Below are 19,856 nucleotides of genomic sequence, written 5' to 3'. Positions count from 1 at the left end.
GAAGAAGAGGTTCCTTTGGGGGCTTCTGTGGAAACCAGAGTCTACTACTACATTTAGGGATGCTCCGATCTGATCAGCGCCGATATTCCCATTATTGGTTTTGATCGGCGTTCTCAAAACGGCCGATCAGATGACATAAAGTCTGTGAGAACTATCAGAGACGTTTCAATCGCAGCGAACTGCAACGGAGAAAATAAGAAGTCGACAAATCATACACTAACATATAAAAATAAACAATGAACTGATTTTGTATCTTTATAGATCGTTTCTGAGATTTAGCTTAAATTATGCTAACATTAAAACATTTTTACTGGACCAAGGAAGAGTTTATAAAAATAAGTCAGACTTTTGTATGTTAAAAAAAGTCCTGTAAATGGATTTCCCCAAGAGTTCCAGGAAATGAATGATGCAGATGTGTTCCATACATATCTGAAATCCCCTACAATAGCAATCAAGACAATTTTAATGTATCAATTAGGACATTTTTCAAAGTAAAAGTCCTAAATGTTTAAAGAAATCTGTAATTTCTTTAATGTTTGAGGTGCTTTATATATATGTACATCCTCATAGTCCGAGGCAATAATGCTACACAATAAATAGAATGCTTCAACCGACACCGTGATCGGTGATCGGTATTATCGGATCGGCAGGTACTGATTTCTGTGATCGGTGATCGGCACCAAAAAACCTGATCGGAGCATCTCTAACTACATTCATTCCCCCAATTAAATAAAAGAACATGACACAGTCCAGCCAGTTGTATGTAATGGTCAGAGTAGTGGTGTTAAAACGTGCCCTGAGCTTTACCTAACAGGTGTGTGTGTGTGTGTGTGTGTGAGACTAACCCCGTGGTCCGGATGTTGCCCACTTGTCCCCTGCAGCCTCCCGACGTCATTCCCGTTCAACCAGTGCTCTCTCCACAGCCGACCCCCACGGCCAGTCAGGTGACATGCACGCCCGGACCCCCCCCGCCCCTCCCTTACCAAAGTCCTTATTTCATCGGCCCCAGCATGCTCCTGTGGTTGTTTCAAGTGACGTGACAGCCGTAGCAGCCATCGTTCCTTTACTTTATGTTCTCCCATTTAGTATTTCATCACACAGGAAAGGTCACAAGGGTCGTATGCGTTCAGCATGCGGAGGGCGCCGTTGGTTTCACCTGCTCGTCCCGTCATCGCCACGCCTTTTCCTTTTTGCTGAGATCTGTGGAATCGCAGCCTCGCCGACGTGTTGATTCATGTTATTATTTGGACTTTGTGCTTTGTGCCCGTGTTGTTTTCTTCTCCCTCGTGGGCTGTGGGTTCCCGTCCTTTGTTTCATTGTTGGTGCAGCGTACATGCCTGTGTCTTCCTGCCCCACGCTCATCCTCTTCTTGTGTTTTTACTTTTCGTTTATTGGAGACGTGAGATTATTTCCCTCTGGTGTATCTTTTCAAGCTCGTTCATTTCACGGTGTATGGCTTTATACGCAAACAGTAACTTTTCTCCGTGTGGTTCCCAGTTGCTTGTTTCCATGCAGGTAAGTTACAGCGGCCACCTTCACTTCATGACCACTCCCACTCATCTCCTCTTCTCTTCTTTTCCCCTTCCTAGATCGATATGGATTAATCCACCAAGCAAGGATCTCGGCGTCGGTCAACGCCATGCGGGTCCTGAACACCGGCACCGAGGTGGAGGCAGCCGTCGCCGATGCTCTGGTAAACGGCTGTGGATGAATATTTTGATTAGTTTGTTGTTAATGAATCGGGTTGTTGGTAAAACTGGCATCAGGCGAGATGTGAATGCAAACATTTGATATAGAAGTGTATAAAGGTGCAGATCTCCACCAGGTGGGACTTAACTGTATTGTGTGATGCTGTCTTTATTGGGAATATTTCGATAATTTGCAAGTACCAGTGGAAAGAAGGACTGCACTTGTTTGTCTCCTTTAACTGTCCCTCTCTCATCTTTCCCTCTTGCTTGTGTGTTCCAGCTCTTAGGAGACTCCAGGAATAAGGTAGTTGGTCCTTTTACACACTGCTGATATATGTATGACTCTATTCAAGTTCACACAGCGATCCTGCAGCGTGACTCACGGCTCCATCCCAAACCCCTTACTCAGTTCTTGATTGAATTGTTTACTCCTGAATGTTGATGTCCAAGGCATCCCAGGAGTGTGTGTCTCCAGCATGTGACCCTGCAGTCTGTGTTTGACATGGTGGTGTTATTGTATGCAACCTCATTGTTTTGGGAAATGCATTTTTATTATATCCAGCTTTCAATCTAGACTAGAGCCATGTCACGTTCCACCAGACTGGAAAATTAATCCCACTAGCATCTAGTATACAGAAAATACATCATTATTTTTCCATAAACATTTTTTTTTTTTAAAGCAACAGTAAACAAAATTATCAACACTTTGTAAAGGACTATTTGGTAGTTATGATCAGGACGATGTGATGTGTCCTTAAAGTGGACACAGCATCTTTATACATAGTATGTTTAAAGCCGTTTCAGACGGTGATATTGGATGACTTTTTAAATCTGTAACGGCACAACAAATTCAAATGCATCAAATTAGATGTTGTTGCTAATCATTGACATTGACCAACATCCCCCCAGCATGGTGTGTGTTCTGTCCCCCATGTGAACAACAGTGGCGTTATTGAAGCAAACGAGCATTTAAAGAGTTCACATTCTGAAAATCAATGAATATTGGAAGTTATAGTCTGGACTGATGTTTGTTAGAAGATTTCACTTTAAAATATTATTAGTATTTCATTTTATGGAAATTTTTGTTGTCATATTTTAATCCTACCAGGACATCAGACCGACTATTTTAAGTAAGGCACAATTTTACGTAAAATTAAAATATTATTGGTATATCATTTTATGGAAATGTATTTGTCATCGTTTTATCCTACAGGGCATCAGACCAACTGGAGGCGCAATTTTGAGTAAAGACAACCTAAATGACCACAACTGTGTATGTTGCAAACTGACACTTAAACTGAAAAATAACACAGAACAAAACATGAAATGTATAAAAGAAAACAACTGCAAGTGCCATACTGTGTGTGTGTGTGTGTGTGTGTGTGTGTTTCCTTAACGCGCTCCTCTCTCCTCACAGAGGAAGCCGCTGAGGCGTCGGTACGAGTCCCCCGGCATGTACTCCGACGACGACGCCAACAGCGACGCGTCCAGCGCCTGCTCCGAGCGCTCCTACAGCTCCAGGAACGGAGGCATCCCCAATTACCTGCGGCAGACGGAGGATGTGGCCGAGGTCCTGAACCACTGCGCCAGCTCCAACTGGTCGGAGAGGAAGGAGGGCCTACTGGGCCTGCAGAACCTCTTCAAGAGCCAGAGGATACTGAGGTGGGAGCGGGCTCACGCCGGTGTCATCATCATCTGAGCTTTGATGTTCGGCAACTGACGAGTAGTAAATAGCAGCAGCTGCCTAAGCTCTGCAGACTATTAATGATCATGTGATTGGTTGAAAATGAGGGCGACATCTGATTGGCTACAGATCAGGTCTATGTTGAAGAAGAAAAAAACGCATTTGAGAATCGAGCCACGGCCGGAGAGTCTCAAAGACCCACAAACACATGCAGATAAATCCACAAAGACATGCAGACATCTAATTGTGATTTTTCTTTTACATTGATATAAATCATAGTTTATTGACATGTGTGTTGGGATGTATTTGTGAGTCTTTGTGTTTGCCTCTTATTGAGACCGATCTGACCCCACACTGACCTGCCGACGTCCTTTGTCCCCTGCAGCCGAGTGGAGCTGAAGAGACTTTGTGAGATCTTTACCAGGATGTTTGCAGATCCACACAGCAAGGTAAAGAACACCTGAAGCCTGGCGAATAACTCTGACTGTAGTTTTAAAGGCACGGCGTCTGATGTACAACACAATACTTGATGGAACTGTGACCTACTTGAAACTAACCAAGTGTCTCACGTTGCATGGCCTGTCTTGCTGTGGATCTAACAACAGAGAGTAAGTGTGTATTCGTATCCATCCTACGACAGGAATAAACTCCAATCTGTCTGATTTGACCAAAAGTCCAATCAAATCGAACGGCGTTGCGTAATAAGTGATTCAAACTGTGCGCAGGTGTTCAGCATGTTCCTGGAGACGCTTGTGGACTTCATCACGGTGCACAAGGAGGACCTGCAGGACTGGCTCTTTGTCCTGCTCACGCAGCTGCTCAAGAAGATGGGCGCAGACCTGCTGGGCTCGGTCCAGGCCAAAGTCCAGAAGGTTCTGGACGTCACAAGGTCTGAAACTCACATGGGGCGGCATGGCCGTCCGGGTCACACACAGCACCACAACCACATGGTGTTTCTATACAGACGATAACTGTGACACGCTGTGCTGTGATTGGCCGCCTGTTCTGATAGCGGGGGGGGGGGGGTGTCTCCATCTGTTCCTCAGGGAGTCCTTCCCATTCGACCAGCAGTTCAACATTCTGATGAGGTTCATCGTGGATCAGACTCAGACGCCCAATCTGAAGGTGAAGTGAATTTAGGAGTGATTGATGCAGCTGTTTGTAGGACGTGTGACTGAATTAGGGCTGCAAGTAATTTTTATAATCGCTAAATCTGTTGATTATTTTTTCGATGAATCAAATGAATAAATAACAAACATTAATTTCCAACCCAAAAAGAGCTGACAACGCTTTACTGGCGTGAGTTTACTCGCCCGACTATTTGGGGTTCATTCGCACCTTAGAGGGGGCGGGGCTTATCTCCGTGGAAACAGTTATCATTTCCTTCATCCACCATAATAATAATAATTTAGACTTGTATAGCGCTTTTCTAGTACACAAAGACGCTTAAAGAGCATGACGAACCGTGAAGAACTAACCACTAGTTCTGCTTCATACTTGTTGAGAACATCCCACAAATGTCAGAACATCTAATGCCCTCGTGTTTGGGTTCATAACATAAATAATACATATATATATATATATATATATACATAACATCACCCGTAGGCTCACACAGCTCGTTGACTATCACCTCTACGTTTGCATTATGGTGCTTCCTTTACCTCTGCTGAACTTTTTTTTTTTTTACTTATTGAGTGCCGAATAATCACATGACACAACGAATCGATAATAAAATTCGTTGTCAACATTTCTAATAATTGATCTTTATAGATGTTATCGATTCCTTGTTGCAGCCCCTGACTGGATGTGTGTCCTCTCTCCAGGTTAAGGTGTCCATCCTGAAGTACATCGAGTCCCTGGCTCGGCAGATGGACCCGACGGACTTCGTCAACTCCAGCGAGACGCGCCTGGCCGTGTCTCGCATCATCACCTGGACCACCGAGCCCAAGAGCTCCGATGTCAGGAAGGTAGGCTGTGATTGGTTCGTCTGACCATGGAAATCGCTCAGAAAAGAATAATGCTTGGCTCTTCTCATTAGTCCCCTTTTATTTCATTCATGTATTGTTATTTTAAGTATGATGTTCATGTTTTTTATTTAGCCTTTTAATCTTTATGATCACATTTCTAAACCAAGGACATTTAAGGGCCCGCAGCCAATCAATTAAGGACACGTTAGACTCTTTTATAAATTGTTGTTTCATGCCTCGACACCGAGTAGTATGGATATGATCGACACAGGAAGTTACGCCATACTAAACTATTATAATACAATGACGAGCGAGTGATGAAGACGAATGCAAAAGTAATTACTTGGAGTCTTATTTAGTCTGAAGTTACACGACCGTGTGAAATGAGACGATGTATGTGCAGAGCAAAAGATCCATGTGTCGACGCCCTCAGCCGGAAGCAACAGCTGTTCACTCTGATGATAGGCAGCGCGCATCCTTGAGTCCATCCTTGGTCCATCCTTGGTCCATCCTTTAGTCCATCCTTGGTCCATCCTTGGGTCCATCCATGACCCACCCTTGAGTCCATCCTTGGTCCATCCTTGGGTCCATCCTTGGTCCATCCTTGGGTCAACCCTTGGTCCGTCTTTGGTCCACCCTTGGTCCGTCCTTGGTCCATCCTTGGGTCCATCCTTGGTACCATCCTTGGTACCATCCGTGGTCCATCATTGGTCCATCCTTGGGTCCATCCTTGGTCATTCCTTCATCCATCCTTGGGTCACTCCTTGGGTAATCCTTGGGTCCATCCTTGGTCCGTCCTTCGTCCATCTTTGGGTCTATCTTTGGTCCATGCTTAGGTCTATCCTTGGGTCCATCCTTCATCCATCCTTGGGTCCATCCTTCATCCATCCTTGGGTCATCCTTGGTCCATACTTTGGTCCATCCTTGGTCTATACTTGGGTCATCCTTGGGTCCATCCTTGGTCTATACTTGGGTCGTCCTTGGGTCCATCCTTGGTCTATACTTGGGTCATCCTTGGTCCATACTTGGGTCATCCTTGGTCTATACTTGGGTCCATCCATGGGTCCATCCATGGGTCCATCCTTGGTCCATCCTTGGGTCCATCCATGGTCCATCCATGGGTCAATCCATGGGTCCATCCTTGGGTCCATGCTTGGGTCCATCCGACCAAGTGAAATCCTCTCCTAGTTTTGAATCCGGGCCTCTGGGCACCATGGATACAGGATGGAGGAGAGAATAAGTTGTGTTGGTTTCTTACTGTAGTTTTCACATGTTTCCATTATCTGAGAAGTTTGATCCACACTATTGAACAGAAGCCGTGAAGAGGGAGACTTTTTGCTTTTGGTTTTCTGTGATCTAGATGTTTTTTTTAATCTCCTGTTTTTATGACTTTAAGAGCAGGTGTGGCAACATGTTTGACCAGGATCCTTTACTCAGTTCCTTCTTTTTTTTAATCCGTTTTTTTCAAAGGTTTTGCTCGGTGAGAATTTCATTGGTTTTGTTGAGTTTTTAATTTCTTTTTTTGTCCGAATCATTTCTGATGATAGTTTGTTGTTGTAATACTCCTTTGGTCCACAAGAGGCTGCCGTAGCCGTTGCATTCATGCTTTCCTCCCTGGTGAGTTTCTCCATGCACTTTAGACACAAGGCACATTGTTACTTAGTTATGTAAATCAAAACTAATTTAGTACTTTTACTTAAATAACCACAATTTGTATTATAACAACAATTACTTGGCAAAACTTAAATAATTAGTTTCACAGATTTGACAAAACTTGTCAAAACAAGAGAGGAAACAATTTGGATCAGATCCAGAAGATGGTTCCCCGGATTGTTCCTTCCTCACCTCTCGTGGCTGCGCTAGCTTGGCGCTCGGCTCGGTAGTCTGGGATCTGTTGGCGTGATGGCGGGGGCCTGTGTCATGCTGTAATGCCCCTTCTGCCCTGCCACTGTGCCCCAGACCCTTCATAACTGGGTGAGCGAGGAGCTCGCTGGCAAGTCCAGCCCTGCGGCCTCGCTGTCCGCTGAGGGCAACCAGGAAGAAAGGTGTAAGCAGGTAGAGCCCTCCAACAGCCAATCACACGATAAGCACGCCATGCCCCGCCGCCTGCCCGGTGAAGACTGCAGCGTGGCGCCTGTCACTCACCTCTACCATTCACGCTCCTGCTGTAACCTCAACACCACTTTGTGCCTTGCAGATTGACCACTCACCAAGTAGATTGAGCTTGTTGTGCAACCACAAGAGACCTTGAGATTATAACCTCGGTATTCTTAAAGTGACAGGAAGCGCTTGTTGCTTTGTCTGAATGGACGTTTCAGCTAACTGTGTTGATGTGAATGCTGTGTTGTTCCTACTGTGTGCCTAACACGTTGTGTTTGTCTGACTCACCTTAACACACTCTGCATTCCTGCATGTTAACATTTTATTCCAAAGATGTGTTGAAACAAGTTCAGCTCAGGCTTATTATAATAATATCATCTGATATCTGCATGCAATAGTCCCAAGAAACACTTTTCAAAAGTTATGATTTCATCAAATGGTGTTTTTTGTCCAAAGCAACACATGAGATCAATTCAAACTTCAAAAATATGAAGTGCTTTCCTACGGCGGCTGGTATAAATAAATAGAAGGACAGAACTAATAAGTTCTGACTGACAAGAAAAAAATATATATTAGGATTAAAGTGGAAAATGTCTTTAAATCTTGGTGCTTTTTCTCTTGAATATTAAACAACTTGGCTGTGTAATTGCTATTTTGTAACCAACGCAGCCCAAATAGGACGTTGTACTTTCCTCTCAAAAAACAACTGAACATTTAGTTCATTACTATCGTACAGTGGTTTTCAAACTGTGGGGCGCTCCCCTCTAGTGGGGCGCAGTGGTACTACACGTGGGGCGCAGGAGGAAATGCAGAAAGACCTTTATCCGTGAGATCGGCTTTTCTGTTGTTACCCTTCAAAATGAGAGCTCAACTTTGAGTATGAATTGAGAGCGGCCGTATCAAGCCTGTTTTAAAAAGATATGGGACTCATTGCAGCCAATAATACGCATAAAACTCGAGACACATATCTGCACTTATTTTGTTTTACACAGGTTTTGTATGTTATTATTTAGAAAATGTCTGCAGGGTAAAACTATTTATTGCTAAATATTTGAACTTGTTTTGTTCACAGTTTGCAGCCACAATAAGTTATTTCTCACATAACTTTATTTGCATTGTTCGAACAAAGACATTTGCACATTTGGTTTACTTGAAAATAAATGCAATTTTGTCTCAAACAGATATTTCAATAAAAAGTCAGCATAGAGACTTTTTTGGGGGCGGTGGGGCGTGAACAATTTTCTTCCTCCAAAGGGGGGTGCGTGACAGAAACAGTTTGAGAACCACTGCTATAGAACAAGTGCTGAGGGTTTGGCCTTGGCTACAGGCAGAGCCACAACAATGTCTGACATATGAAGCGTGTGCAGGGTCACAGGGGTCATCCCACTAGATATAAAAGAAACAAGAGGACCGACTTGTTCCTCTGACCTGCAGCGACGCTGCCACCGACCGACCAGTTCATCTAGTGTCAGAACGACAACACCAGCTCAAACTGTTCAGGGCCACACACATGTGAGTGTGTCCCTAAAGACGGTTTCTTCCACAGCGCCTTCCAGTTTGATCTCTTGCATGTCGCCACGTTGATATCGTAACATTATCTTTAGATAGTTGCATACTTTTTCCTCTGAATGCAGCTCTGAACTCTCACCTTTCTGACCCTCTCTTCCCACAGGTCAATGCATAATGTGAGTCTGTGCTGAGGAGCTGGGAAGTTGGTTTCCATGGTTTCATAATTGCTTCATACCTTTTTTATATGGCATATATATATATATATATATATATATATATATATATATATATACATACTTCCGGTCTAAAGTTTTAAAACACCTACATTTCTCCAGTTTTTATTTAAATGTACAGTTTGATGTCTCAATGTGCACTGAAGTTAAAGCATAGAACACAAAAACAATTGAAGATAAAAAAAATGGATCATGGAATGGTTTTCATGGCATTCTTTCTCCAATGAAAATCAAATATTGTTGAGAAAGTTCTTCTGTGTTCCCAACACTGGTGCAGAAGTTCCCACATGTTCTAAAGCGTTGGCCCGGCAGTGTGTGTAAGCCTTTGCTCATCGGATCGGTCTCTGCAGACGCTAATATTACAACACTTCAGAACCCAGTTACAAGCTCTACGGTGGATTTCAAATTGGTCGAACTACTTGTGAAACCACGGAAACCACCTGAGCCTCCGCCGCCACGTGTGCTCCACCCTCACCCGCTGTGTCCCACCGCCTCCAGGCGGCGCAGGTGGTGCTGATCTCCATGTTCGAGCTCAACACCCCGGAGTTCACCATGCTGCTGGGAGCTCTGCCCAAAACCTTCCAGGACGGAGCCACCAAGCTGCTGCACAACCACCTGAAGAACTCCAGCAACACCAGCAGCGGCGTGGTGAGTCCCCACGAGTACCGGAGGCCATCGGAACCACAACCTTTCATTGCCATTCGTGTTTTCACATGCAAGGATAATGTGTCATGGCGGGTGGTGCGACGATAGACGACAATCAACAGAGTGCGAGAATTACAAATATAAGATAAAGTGCACAGACGGGCAGGTTTCAGAACTTTAACCAGTCAAAGTGTATTTAAAGTAACAAGTTCTGTGTATTTAGGTGTATTTAAGTGTATTTAAGTGTATGGAGATCAGCAGAGCCGTACAGGCAGCGGGTTTGCCACCTTCAGATTTCCTCATGCTTTCCTCCGTCTTCTAGGGGTCTCCTTGCAACACCATTGGCCGGACGCCGACGCGCCACACCCCCAGCAGAACCAGCCCGCTCACCTCTCCCACGAACTGTTCCCACGGTGGACTGTCTCCAAGGTAGCCCGTCTGTCATGAACTGTTATCTACATCCCCCTCCTCGTCCCAATCGTAGACCTTATGTAAAGATGGATGACGCCTCTCCACCTCCTCCCACTGTACAAGGGTCTAGCCAAAATATCCTGAAAGTGGGCGTTGCCATCTTGCGCTGATGACGTCGCTTGTATTCATGGGATGGGGCGGCGGTATCGAGGCCCCGCCCACACAGAAACTGTCTCTGAAGTTCTGTGTAGATGGTCCATGTTTGGTACAGACATCGTAATGGGGCGTTTAAGGTTCCTACTCCACGACCCCGAGCCTCCGGCTCTACATGACCGTCGGCCAATCACGATGTCACACCCATCAAAATACTGTTCACAACCAAATGTGTCAGAAAGATGTCATCAGCAGGCTTAGAAGCACTTAAAATGAGTGAAATGTATTTGACAACTTTTTAGTTTAGGGCAGGATTCATGAGCGGAGCAGGGGGTGGTGGAGAAGTTCTGGCTCCGTCATGTCCTCCATCTTTATGTCCAGTCTGTGGTCCTAAAGCATGGTCTGTGATGTGTGGTGCACTAACAGCTGGTCGGTGGGAGCTGGTACTGTGTGAGCTGCTCAGAGGTTAGAACCACTCCTCACTTTGGATTAGGAGACGTGTCATGTGTTCAATCCAGCTTAATTTATATAGAACAGAATAAACAACGATAAGAACCCTTCAGGAGAAAAACAGAGGAGGACCCTTCTCCAGGATGGACAGACCAATAGATGTCATGTGACCAGATGAACAATAGATGTCATGTGATCAGATGAAGAATAGATGTCATGTGACCAGACGAACAATAGATGTCATGTGACCAGATGAACAATAGACGCCATGTGACCAGATGAACAATAGATGTCATGTGACCAGATGAACAATAGACGTCATGTGACCAGACGAACAATAGATGTCATGTGACCAGACGAACAATAGATGTCATGTGACCAGACGAACAATAGATGTCATGTGACCAGAAGAACAATAGATGTCATGTAACCAGATGAACAATAGATGTCATGTGACCAGAAGAACAATAGATGTCATGTGACCAGAAGAACAATAGATGTGATGTGACCTGATGAACAGTGACATAAACATCCAATGAATATGACATAACTTATGAATAGTTAGTAGACATGGACCACGATCCAGACCTCCATGATCCATGAGACAGAAGGAGGTAGAGAGGGGGGGGGGGGGGTCAGCAGTGTGAAGCTGACTTTGTGGTGTTCTGCTCTCTTCCAGTTCTCTCCTTTAAATTAACTCTTTGGTTTAACCTCGACGCTCAGAGTTTATTTGTGTCTCTTCTCTTTCTGCACACGTGTTTCTCTCTCTCCTCCTCCCTTGTCTCGTCTTGTGGTCTCCACCCGTTCTTGATTTCCGTCTGCCCGCCCCCCCCTATCTCTCTCTCTCTCCCTCCCTCTCTCTCTCCCTCCTGTCTGTCCATCCTCCCCTCTGGGCTGCGCTGTGGCAGCAGTCGGTTATGGGATTGGGGTGTCGACGGACTCTCAAAGCATCCCCCCGCCCCCGCCCCATCTCCTCCTCTTCCTCCTCCTCCTCCGCCGCCCCACTCTACCCCTGCCGCCCCCTCCCTCAGGGTCCTCCGCAGAGCATATTCACCCAGGTAATCAGGCGGGCGGAGACACACAGGCGGACATTATTCCCGCAAGCAAGCCAGACGCTGATCCTTAGTATCCGTGTCCAGATTTCCTTTGTCAAAGAAATAGTCGACACAATCTCAATAACTTTTAATAGAATGAAAATATAACGTAACGTGACTTCTAAGAAGCGGTAATGCTGTGGTGAGCCCACTAACGCACAATAACACAACGGTTTATTAACGCCTTTCCCTTTCTCAGAACTGACCCCTGTCCCAGCACTGTGCGTGGGGTCACATGTTCACATCCCTGTGTGTCCGTGTGTCCGGTAGCATGATGGAGTACGACACGGAGAACATGAACTCGGATGAGATCTACAGCTCGCTGCGCGGCGTCACCGAGGCCATCCAGAGCTTCAGCTACCGCAGCCAGGAGGACCTGAACGAGCCAATCAAACAGGAGGGCAAGAGGGACGACGCCGTGAGTCAGAGTGTCCTCCTCAATGGTCCTGCCTGAGAAATGACCTTTATATACCTTAGAAATTATCTTCCTATATTTAAGAAATGACCTTTATATACCTGAGAAATGACCTTTAAATACCTGAGAAATGACCTTTAAATACCTGAGAAATGACCTTTAAATACCTGAGAAATGACCTTTAAATACCTGAGAAATGACCTTTAAATACCTGAGAAATGACCTTTTAATACCTGATAAATGATCTTTAAATACCTGAGAAACAACCTTTAAATATCTGAGAAACAACCTTTAAATACCTGAGAAATGACCTTTAAATACCTGAGAAATGACCTTTCTATACCTGAGAAATGACCTTTAAATACCTGAGAAATGACCTTTAAATACCTTGGAAATGATCTTTATATACCTGAGAAATGACCTTTAAATACCTGAGAAATGACCTTTATATACCTTAGAAATGATCTTCCTATATTTAAGAAATGACCTTTATATACCTGAGAAATGACCTTCCTAGACCCTGAATGATGAGAAATGACCCTTAATAAATGACCTTATACCTAGAAAAATGAAATACCTTTAAATATTTAAGAAATTACCTTTAAATACCTCAGAAATGACCTTCCTATGCCTGAGAAATGACCTTTAAATACCTGAGAAATGACCTTCCTATACATGCAGGTGTGAGTGCATCAGGAAGCAGGTGTGACTGCAGCAGGAAGCAGGTGTGACTGCAGAAGGAAGCAGGTGTGAGTGCAGAGGGAAGCAGGTGTGACTGCAGCAGGAAGCAGGTGTGACTGCAGCAGGAAGCAGGTGTGACTGCAGAAGGAAGCAGGTGTGAGTGCAGAGGGAAGCAGGTGTGACTGCAGAAGGAAGCAGGTGTGAGTGCAGAGGGAAGCAGGTGTGACTGCAGCAGGAAGCAGGTGTGACTGCAGCAGGAAGCAGGTGTGAGTGCAGCAGGAAGCAGGTGTGAGTGCATCAGGAAGCAGGTGTGACTGCAGCAGGAAGCAGGTGTGACTGCAGCAGGAAGCAGGGGTGAGTGCAGAAGGAAGCAGGTGTGAGTGCAGCGGGAAGCAGGTGTGAGTGCAGCAGGAAGCAGGTGTGACTGCAGCAGGAAGCAGGTGTGACTGGTCCAGGAAGCAGGTGTGAGTGCAGAAGGAAGCAGGTGTGACTGCAGCAGGAAGCAGGTGTGACTGCAGCAGGAAGCAGGTGTGAGTGCAGAAGGAAGCAGGTGTGACTGCAGAAGGAAGCAGGTGTGACTGCAGCAGGAAGCAGGTGTGAGTGCAGAAGGAAGCAGGTGTGACTGCAGCAGGAAGCAGGGGTGAGTGCAGCAGGAAGCAGGTGTGACTGGTCCAGGAAGCAGGTGTGACTGCTGCAGGAAGCAGGTGTGAGTGCATCAGGAAGCAGGAGTAAGTGCATCAGGAAGCAGGTGTTACTGCTCCAGGAAGCAGGTGTGACTGCAGCAGGAAGCAGGTGTGACTGCAAGCAGGAAGCAGGGGTGAGTGCAGAAGGAAGCAGGTGTGACTGCAGAAGGAAGCAGGTGTGACTGCAGCAGGAAGCAGGTGTGACTGCAGCAGGAAGCAGGTGTGACTGCAGCAGGAAGCAGGTGTGACTGCATCAGGAAGCAGGTGTGACTGCAAGCAGGAAGCAGGGGTGAGTGCAGAAGGAAGCAGGTGTGACTGCAGAAGGAAGCAGGTGTGACTGCAGCAGGAAGCATGTGTGACTGCAGCAGGAAGCAGGTGTGACTGCAGCAGGAAGCAGGTGTGACTGCTGCAGGAAGCAGGTGTGACTGCTCCAGGAAGCAGGTGTGACTGCTCCAGGAAGCAGGTGTGACTGCTGCAGGAAGCAGGTGTGACTGCAGCAGGAAGCAGGTGTGAGTGCAGAAGGAAGCAGGTGTGACTGCAGAAGGAAGCAGGTGTGACTGCAGCAGGAACCAGGGGTGAGTGCAGCAGGAAGCAGGTGTGACTGCTCCAGGAAGCAGGTGTGACTGCAGCAGGAAGCAGGTGTGACTGCATCAGGAAGCAGGTGTGACTGCAGCAGGAAGCAGGTGTGACTGCATCAGGAAGCAGGTGTGACTGCAGCAGGAAGCAGGTGTGACTGCAAGCAGGAAGCAGGGGTGAGTGCAGAAGGAAGCAGGTGTGACTGCAGAAGGAAGCAGGTGTGACTGCAGCAGGAAGCAGGTGTGACTGCAGCAGGAAGCAGGTGTGACTGCAGCAGGAAGCAGGTGTGACTGCTCCAGGAAGCAGGTGTGACTGCTGCAGGAAGCAGGTGTGACTGCTCCAGGAAGCAGGTGTGACTGCTGCAGGAAGCAGGTGTGACTGCATCAGGAAGCAGGTGTGACTGCAGCAGGAAGCAGGTGTGACTGCAGCAGGAACCAGGGGTGAGTGCAGCAGGAAGCAGGTGTGACTGCTGCAGGAAGCAGGAGTAAGTGCATCAGGAAGCAGGAGTAAGTGCATCAGGAAGCAGGTGTGAGTGCTCCAGGAAGCAGGTGTGAGTGCTCCAGGAAGCAGGTGTGAGTGGGCGTGTCTCTTCAGATCCAGGGCTGAACTGACCAATCAAATGATTGTAAAAAGGAAACGCCCTGATCAGAGTCCTGGGGTTGCTCCACCCACTCCTCCGTCTCACAGGCAGGACGAGAGGGCGTGGCGTCCTCTCTGGGCTCTGACCCCCGCCTCGGCCTGGACGCGGTGGAAGGGGGGGGGGGCCGCACCGTCTTGGACAACAAGACCTCCCTCCTCAACACGCCGTCGCCGCGCTCCTTCTCCGGGCCGCGGGGCCGGGAGTTCGCCCCCTACGGCTACGGAGAAACCATCTGCAGCTACGACAAGACGGCCATGAAGGAGGCGGTGTTCGACGACGACGTGGAGCAGTTCAGAGACGGTGAGGTCATGAGGGCGGGAAGCAGAGGGGGCGGGGCTTATCACAGCAGACACACAGCCACATCACGAGGTGCTATGCTGTCCACGTACAGTACATGTACCTACTGTACTCTAGAGCTCTGTCGTTGGGTAACACCCCGTAACCACGGAGACCAGCCCGTGGAGATCTCTCTCTCTCTCTCTCTCTCTCTTTAATACAGGCAAAAAGGAAGAGAAGCTCTGATTCTGGAGTTAAATAGTGCAGTGTGTTGTTATGGTCGTCACGTCCTTTACTCTGCACCTAACCTCCTCCCCCCTCTGTCTCACTCCTCCTCCACCCCTCTATCTCCCTCCTCCACTCCCCCCCCCCCCCTCTGTCTCCCTCCTCCACCCCTCTATCTCCTCCTCCACTCCCCCCTATCTCTCCCTCCTCCTCCCCCCTCTGTCTCCCTCCTCCACCCCTCTATCTCCCTCCTCCACTCCCCCCCCCCCCCTCTGTCTCCCTCCTCCTCCCCTCTGTCTCCCTCCTCCACTCCCCCCCCCCTCTGTCTCCCTCCTCCTCCCCTCTCTCTCTCCCTCCCCTCCCTTCTTCTTCAGGCCGACGTCAGGAAAGTGGTGAAAACAAGATGACGCTTCCCAAGGTCTTTGCTCCCGGTAAACACTGATGACTGATTTACTGACTCCTCTCTCTACTCACTCTACTCTCTCTACTCACTCTACTCTCTCTACTCACTCTACTCTCTCTACTCACTCTACTCTCTCTACTCACTCTACTCTCTACTCTCTCTACTCTCACTCTACTCACTCTACTCACTCTACTCTCACTCCACTCTCCTCTCTCTCCTCACCACTCACTCTCTCTCACCCCACTCACTCTACTCACTCTCTCACCTCCTCTCTCACTCCACTCACTCCCACTCTACTCACTCTACTCACTCTACTCTCTCTACTCACTCTACTCACTCTACTCACTCTACTCACTCTACTCTCTCTACTCACTCTACTCACTCTACTCACTCTACTCTCTCTACCTCTACTCTCTCTACTCTCTCTACTCTCTCTACTCTCTCTACTCACTCGACTGTCTCTACTGTCTCTATTCTCTCTACTCACTCTCTCTCTCTCTGTGTTTGCGTCGTCCAATCAGCTCTCTCCTCTCCCGTCGTTCTCCCCGTGCTCTTCTCTCTCCTCTGACGTGTCCTGCTGCCGTGCCAAAGCTTTTACTAACGGTTCATTCTCCTGTAAAGATTACGGCAATTATAGATAAGATATTCTCAATAGTTTAATAACTAGTCCCAATACTTGTTAATCACAGTCACATGTTAGACACAGAGATAGAGGGCATGCCCGTACCCAACATGGAGAACATTGTCAAAGTCAAATAAAGAACATCACTTGTTAGAATTAGGATGCCGACCATCTTTTGACTGTAAATGCAAACTTTCATTCAACGTCAAAATCTCTTTCAAACGGCAGCCAACTTGATTTCTAAAATGTAACATTGAAGTCCAACTGTGCCGTGATATTGGTCACATATCTGGTAACTCTGCCGTATCTCACCCAGAATGCACCTCAGTGCCCATCTTGACTCATTCAACCTCGTCCTCTTAAAGTGCAACTTTCTGTTTTTGTTGTTGTTTTTTTATAAATGTTGTTCATACAAACCTTTTAAAAATGTATTTGACTTGGAAACCAGTCGAACTTCCTCACAGCATTGATTGAGTTTCTTCTACTGGTCCTGATAGGACACAATGACTAAGATCTCTAGCTGTATTTTCAATGTGCAATAATTAATATGTAACTCATCCCTCTCGTCCCGTCCCGGCTAGCAATCAGTCACGACCACTCGGACCTGGTCGCCGACCTGCTGAAGGAACTCTCCAATCACAACGAGCGCTCCGAGGAGCGCAAAGGCGCTCTGGTGGAGCTGCTGAAGATCACACGGGAGGACAGCCTGGCCGTGTGGGACGAACACTTCAAGACCATCCTGCTCCTCCTGCTGGAGACGCTGGGCGATAAAGATGTACGTTAGCTCACGGCCCTGTTTGTGGAGGGTATTGATTATTGATTCCCACTGAGCGTAACAGGCTGGGAATCACACTCTGAATGTATGCATGAACTGATTTCCCCCCCCGCCAGCACACCATCCGAGCCCTGGCCCTGCGTCTGCTGAAGGAGATTCTGAGGAACCAGCCGGCCCGCTTCAAGAACTATGCTGAGCTCACCATCATGAAGACCCTGGAGGCTCACAAAGACTCCCACAAAGAGGTACAGGCCCCACGTGCAGGGCTTTGTTTGTGTTTCACATGATGCATATATCCCATGTAAGCAAACATTAGCTATTCATACATACATACACATACATGGCAACATTTATTTTGAGTGTCAAGTTTGTGCCAACTTGATGGATCCAAGTCTGATACGCTCCTCCAACTCCTGACATACTGTCTGTTGGTGATGACTCTCTGTGGGTTCACCGCCACATGTGACCCTTTTCTCACGAGGTAAATGCCAGGCACTAAAATAAAGTACCTGGCAGATGATTGGATGAACCATCTGTCAATCAAACTCTGAGGGAAGCCGCCAAAAACATCTTTTCATCGTCTCTTTTGATGAAGAAATACTGTCCCGGTCTAAAAGAGATGACTCTGTGTCGTCTCACACACACCTGGGCCACGCCCACAGCTCCTCACAGGAAGCTGATTGGTCCGTGCTCTGGCTGACTGAACTCATTACTTGAAGCCAGAGTTAATTTTCGTGTCATATGAGATCCTGTGACCTCGCATGATCTTTTGACGCCTCGATGGATCCAGCTCATACCGACCTCTGATTATGAACTCGGGTAAAGCTAAAGTCTCGGGCTTTACTCGGGATAACTGAGGACAGTGAAGGTCAGCAGGGCCACAGAGTGGGTAAACAAAGATAAACACTGAGACTGCCCTTTGATGAAGCTTCCAGATCAATAGTAATCAAGTCTGGGCTAAAGAACCACTGCTCGGTCAGACAGGAGATTAAATGTATCTATCGTAGGTAGGTTGATTGTAGGTAAATGTTCTGCTACAGCAGCATTTATACATACAGGTAATCAGTAAATGATATGCACAATATAAACAAAGAATAGAATAATAAGAACAAGTGTGTGTGTGTGTGTTATTGTCTATAGTTCTGTGTGTAGAACATTTTATATATTCTCTATATCATTTTCATATGACAATGTTTTAGGGCCATTGTAGGTAAAATGAAAAAGCTTTTCTTAAGGATGATCTCAGAAAGCCCTCTGTACCCGTATGTGTACAGCTTTAAAGTCTCTGAGGGTGATTTGGGATTTTGGGCATTACAAAATAAACTGAATTGAATCTAATCTGGAGATTAAAATCATACAAGAGGGAAACCAATCTTGGATTTTCTCTGAGAATAAAGTCATACATTCATGTTTTTCTTTCTTTCTTGTCACGTGCAACTTTAACCTCGATGGTGTTTTTCTAGGTGGTGCGTGCGGCCGAAGAGGCGGCCTCCACCCTGGCCGGCTCCATCCACCCGGAGCAGTGCATCAAGGTGCTGTGTCCCATTGTGCAGACGGCCGACTACCCCATCAACCTGGCGGCCATCAAGATGCAAACCAAAGTCATTGAACGCCACGCCAAGGACTCCTTACTGCAGCTGCTGCCTGACATCATCCCGGGACTCCTACAGGTCTGGGCTCAAAGGAATGTAGACGTGGATTGTTAAATCTGCACATGTGGTTTAGATTTCATTCCGTTACTCACAAACTCAAACAAAGCAGGAAACTGAAATTGAATATTCATAATGTGCGTATTCAATGCTGGAGGAGCAAACTACACAGCAGCTCTCTGTGTCCGGCCAATCGGAACACCTCTGCTCTGGTACAACGTTCATATTTGGACACGGTGAACTCTTCGCCGTGTCCCTGGAGATGATTGCGTGTCCTCTGCACTCTTTTGAGGCTCCTCCCACGTTTGCCTGACGCCGCCTGTGTGTCTGCGCAGGGCTACGACAACACGGAGAGCAGCGTCCGCAAGGCCAGCGTGTTCTGCCTGGTGGCCATCTACTCTGTGATTGGAGAGGATCTCAAGCCCCACCTGGCACTGCTCACGGGCAGCAAGGTAACGACACACACACACACACACACAACACCTCTTCAACAGGTGCGGAGCCGTATCCTCTCCCCATGTTGTCGTTATGGCTCGTCGGGTTTCAACCGCAGTGTTGTATACAGGATTCGTACGGTCATGGAAAACCTGGAAAAGTCATGGAATTTTTAAATGGTAATTTCCAGGCCTGGAAAAGTCATGGAAAAAACTTAAATCATCAAAGTTTTGAAAAAGTCACGGAAATTTGTTATAATCACATTTTCATTTGAGTTTGAGTTCATGGAGTTTGAAATAATTAATATGTTTTTTAAAGAAAGACGCTCAAAATATAAGCCGGCGTACGCTCTCAATAAGCTAAATTTTCTAAATTGTTCATGTTTATACCGAGATTTCAGTTTGGTCATGGAAATTTGGTTTAAAGTCCTGGAAAAGTCCTGGAAATCTATTGGTCAAAATGTGTAAGAACCCTGTGTATATACGTTTATATATTCACTACCACATGGGTCCTTTTATGTAAGCGGGGAGGTCAGAGGG

At 46.8% G+C, this 19,856-nt stretch overlaps 1 protein-coding gene across 36 annotated transcripts in view; it reads left to right on the top strand.

Moving 5' to 3' along the window:
* clasp1a (cytoplasmic linker associated protein 1a) overlaps nucleotides 1-19,856 on the top strand; it is a 78,710-nt gene that overhangs the window by 56,460 nt on the left and 2,394 nt on the right. For 5 of the 36 annotated variants that reach the window (XM_056439059.1, XM_056439040.1, XM_056438965.1 and 2 more), the window contains 16 exons: nucleotides 1,590-1,693; nucleotides 1,969-1,992; nucleotides 3,106-3,350; nucleotides 3,758-3,821; nucleotides 4,098-4,261; nucleotides 4,419-4,497; nucleotides 5,199-5,342; nucleotides 9,683-9,832; nucleotides 10,152-10,258; nucleotides 12,208-12,355; nucleotides 14,980-15,232; nucleotides 15,808-15,864; nucleotides 17,040-17,233; nucleotides 17,350-17,478; nucleotides 18,697-18,903; nucleotides 19,218-19,334. In XM_056439059.1, the coding sequence (XP_056295034.1) occupies nucleotides 1,590-1,693; nucleotides 1,969-1,992; nucleotides 3,106-3,350; nucleotides 3,758-3,821; nucleotides 4,098-4,261; nucleotides 4,419-4,497; nucleotides 5,199-5,342; nucleotides 9,683-9,832; nucleotides 10,152-10,258; nucleotides 12,208-12,355; nucleotides 14,980-15,232; nucleotides 15,808-15,864; nucleotides 17,040-17,233; nucleotides 17,350-17,478; nucleotides 18,697-18,903; nucleotides 19,218-19,334 (2,186 nt within the window). Of the gene's footprint in view, nucleotides 1-881; nucleotides 945-1,589; nucleotides 1,694-1,968; nucleotides 1,993-2,796; nucleotides 2,962-3,105; nucleotides 3,351-3,757; nucleotides 3,822-4,097; nucleotides 4,262-4,418; nucleotides 4,498-5,198; nucleotides 5,343-7,301; nucleotides 7,398-9,682; nucleotides 9,833-10,151; nucleotides 10,259-11,751; nucleotides 11,902-12,207; nucleotides 12,356-14,979; nucleotides 15,233-15,807; nucleotides 15,865-17,039; nucleotides 17,234-17,349; nucleotides 17,479-18,696; nucleotides 18,904-19,217; nucleotides 19,335-19,856 lie in introns of all 36 variants that reach the window. The other 31 variants (XM_056438851.1, XM_056438894.1, XM_056438888.1 and 28 more) reach the window with 18 other exon arrangements.

This window comes from Pseudoliparis swirei, chromosome 2, assembly GCF_029220125.1.
Source record: "Pseudoliparis swirei isolate HS2019 ecotype Mariana Trench chromosome 2, NWPU_hadal_v1, whole genome shotgun sequence".
NCBI classification, from domain to species: Eukaryota; Metazoa; Chordata; class Actinopteri; order Perciformes; family Liparidae; genus Pseudoliparis; species Pseudoliparis swirei.
This window is presented reverse-complemented; position numbering and strand designations above follow the sequence as displayed.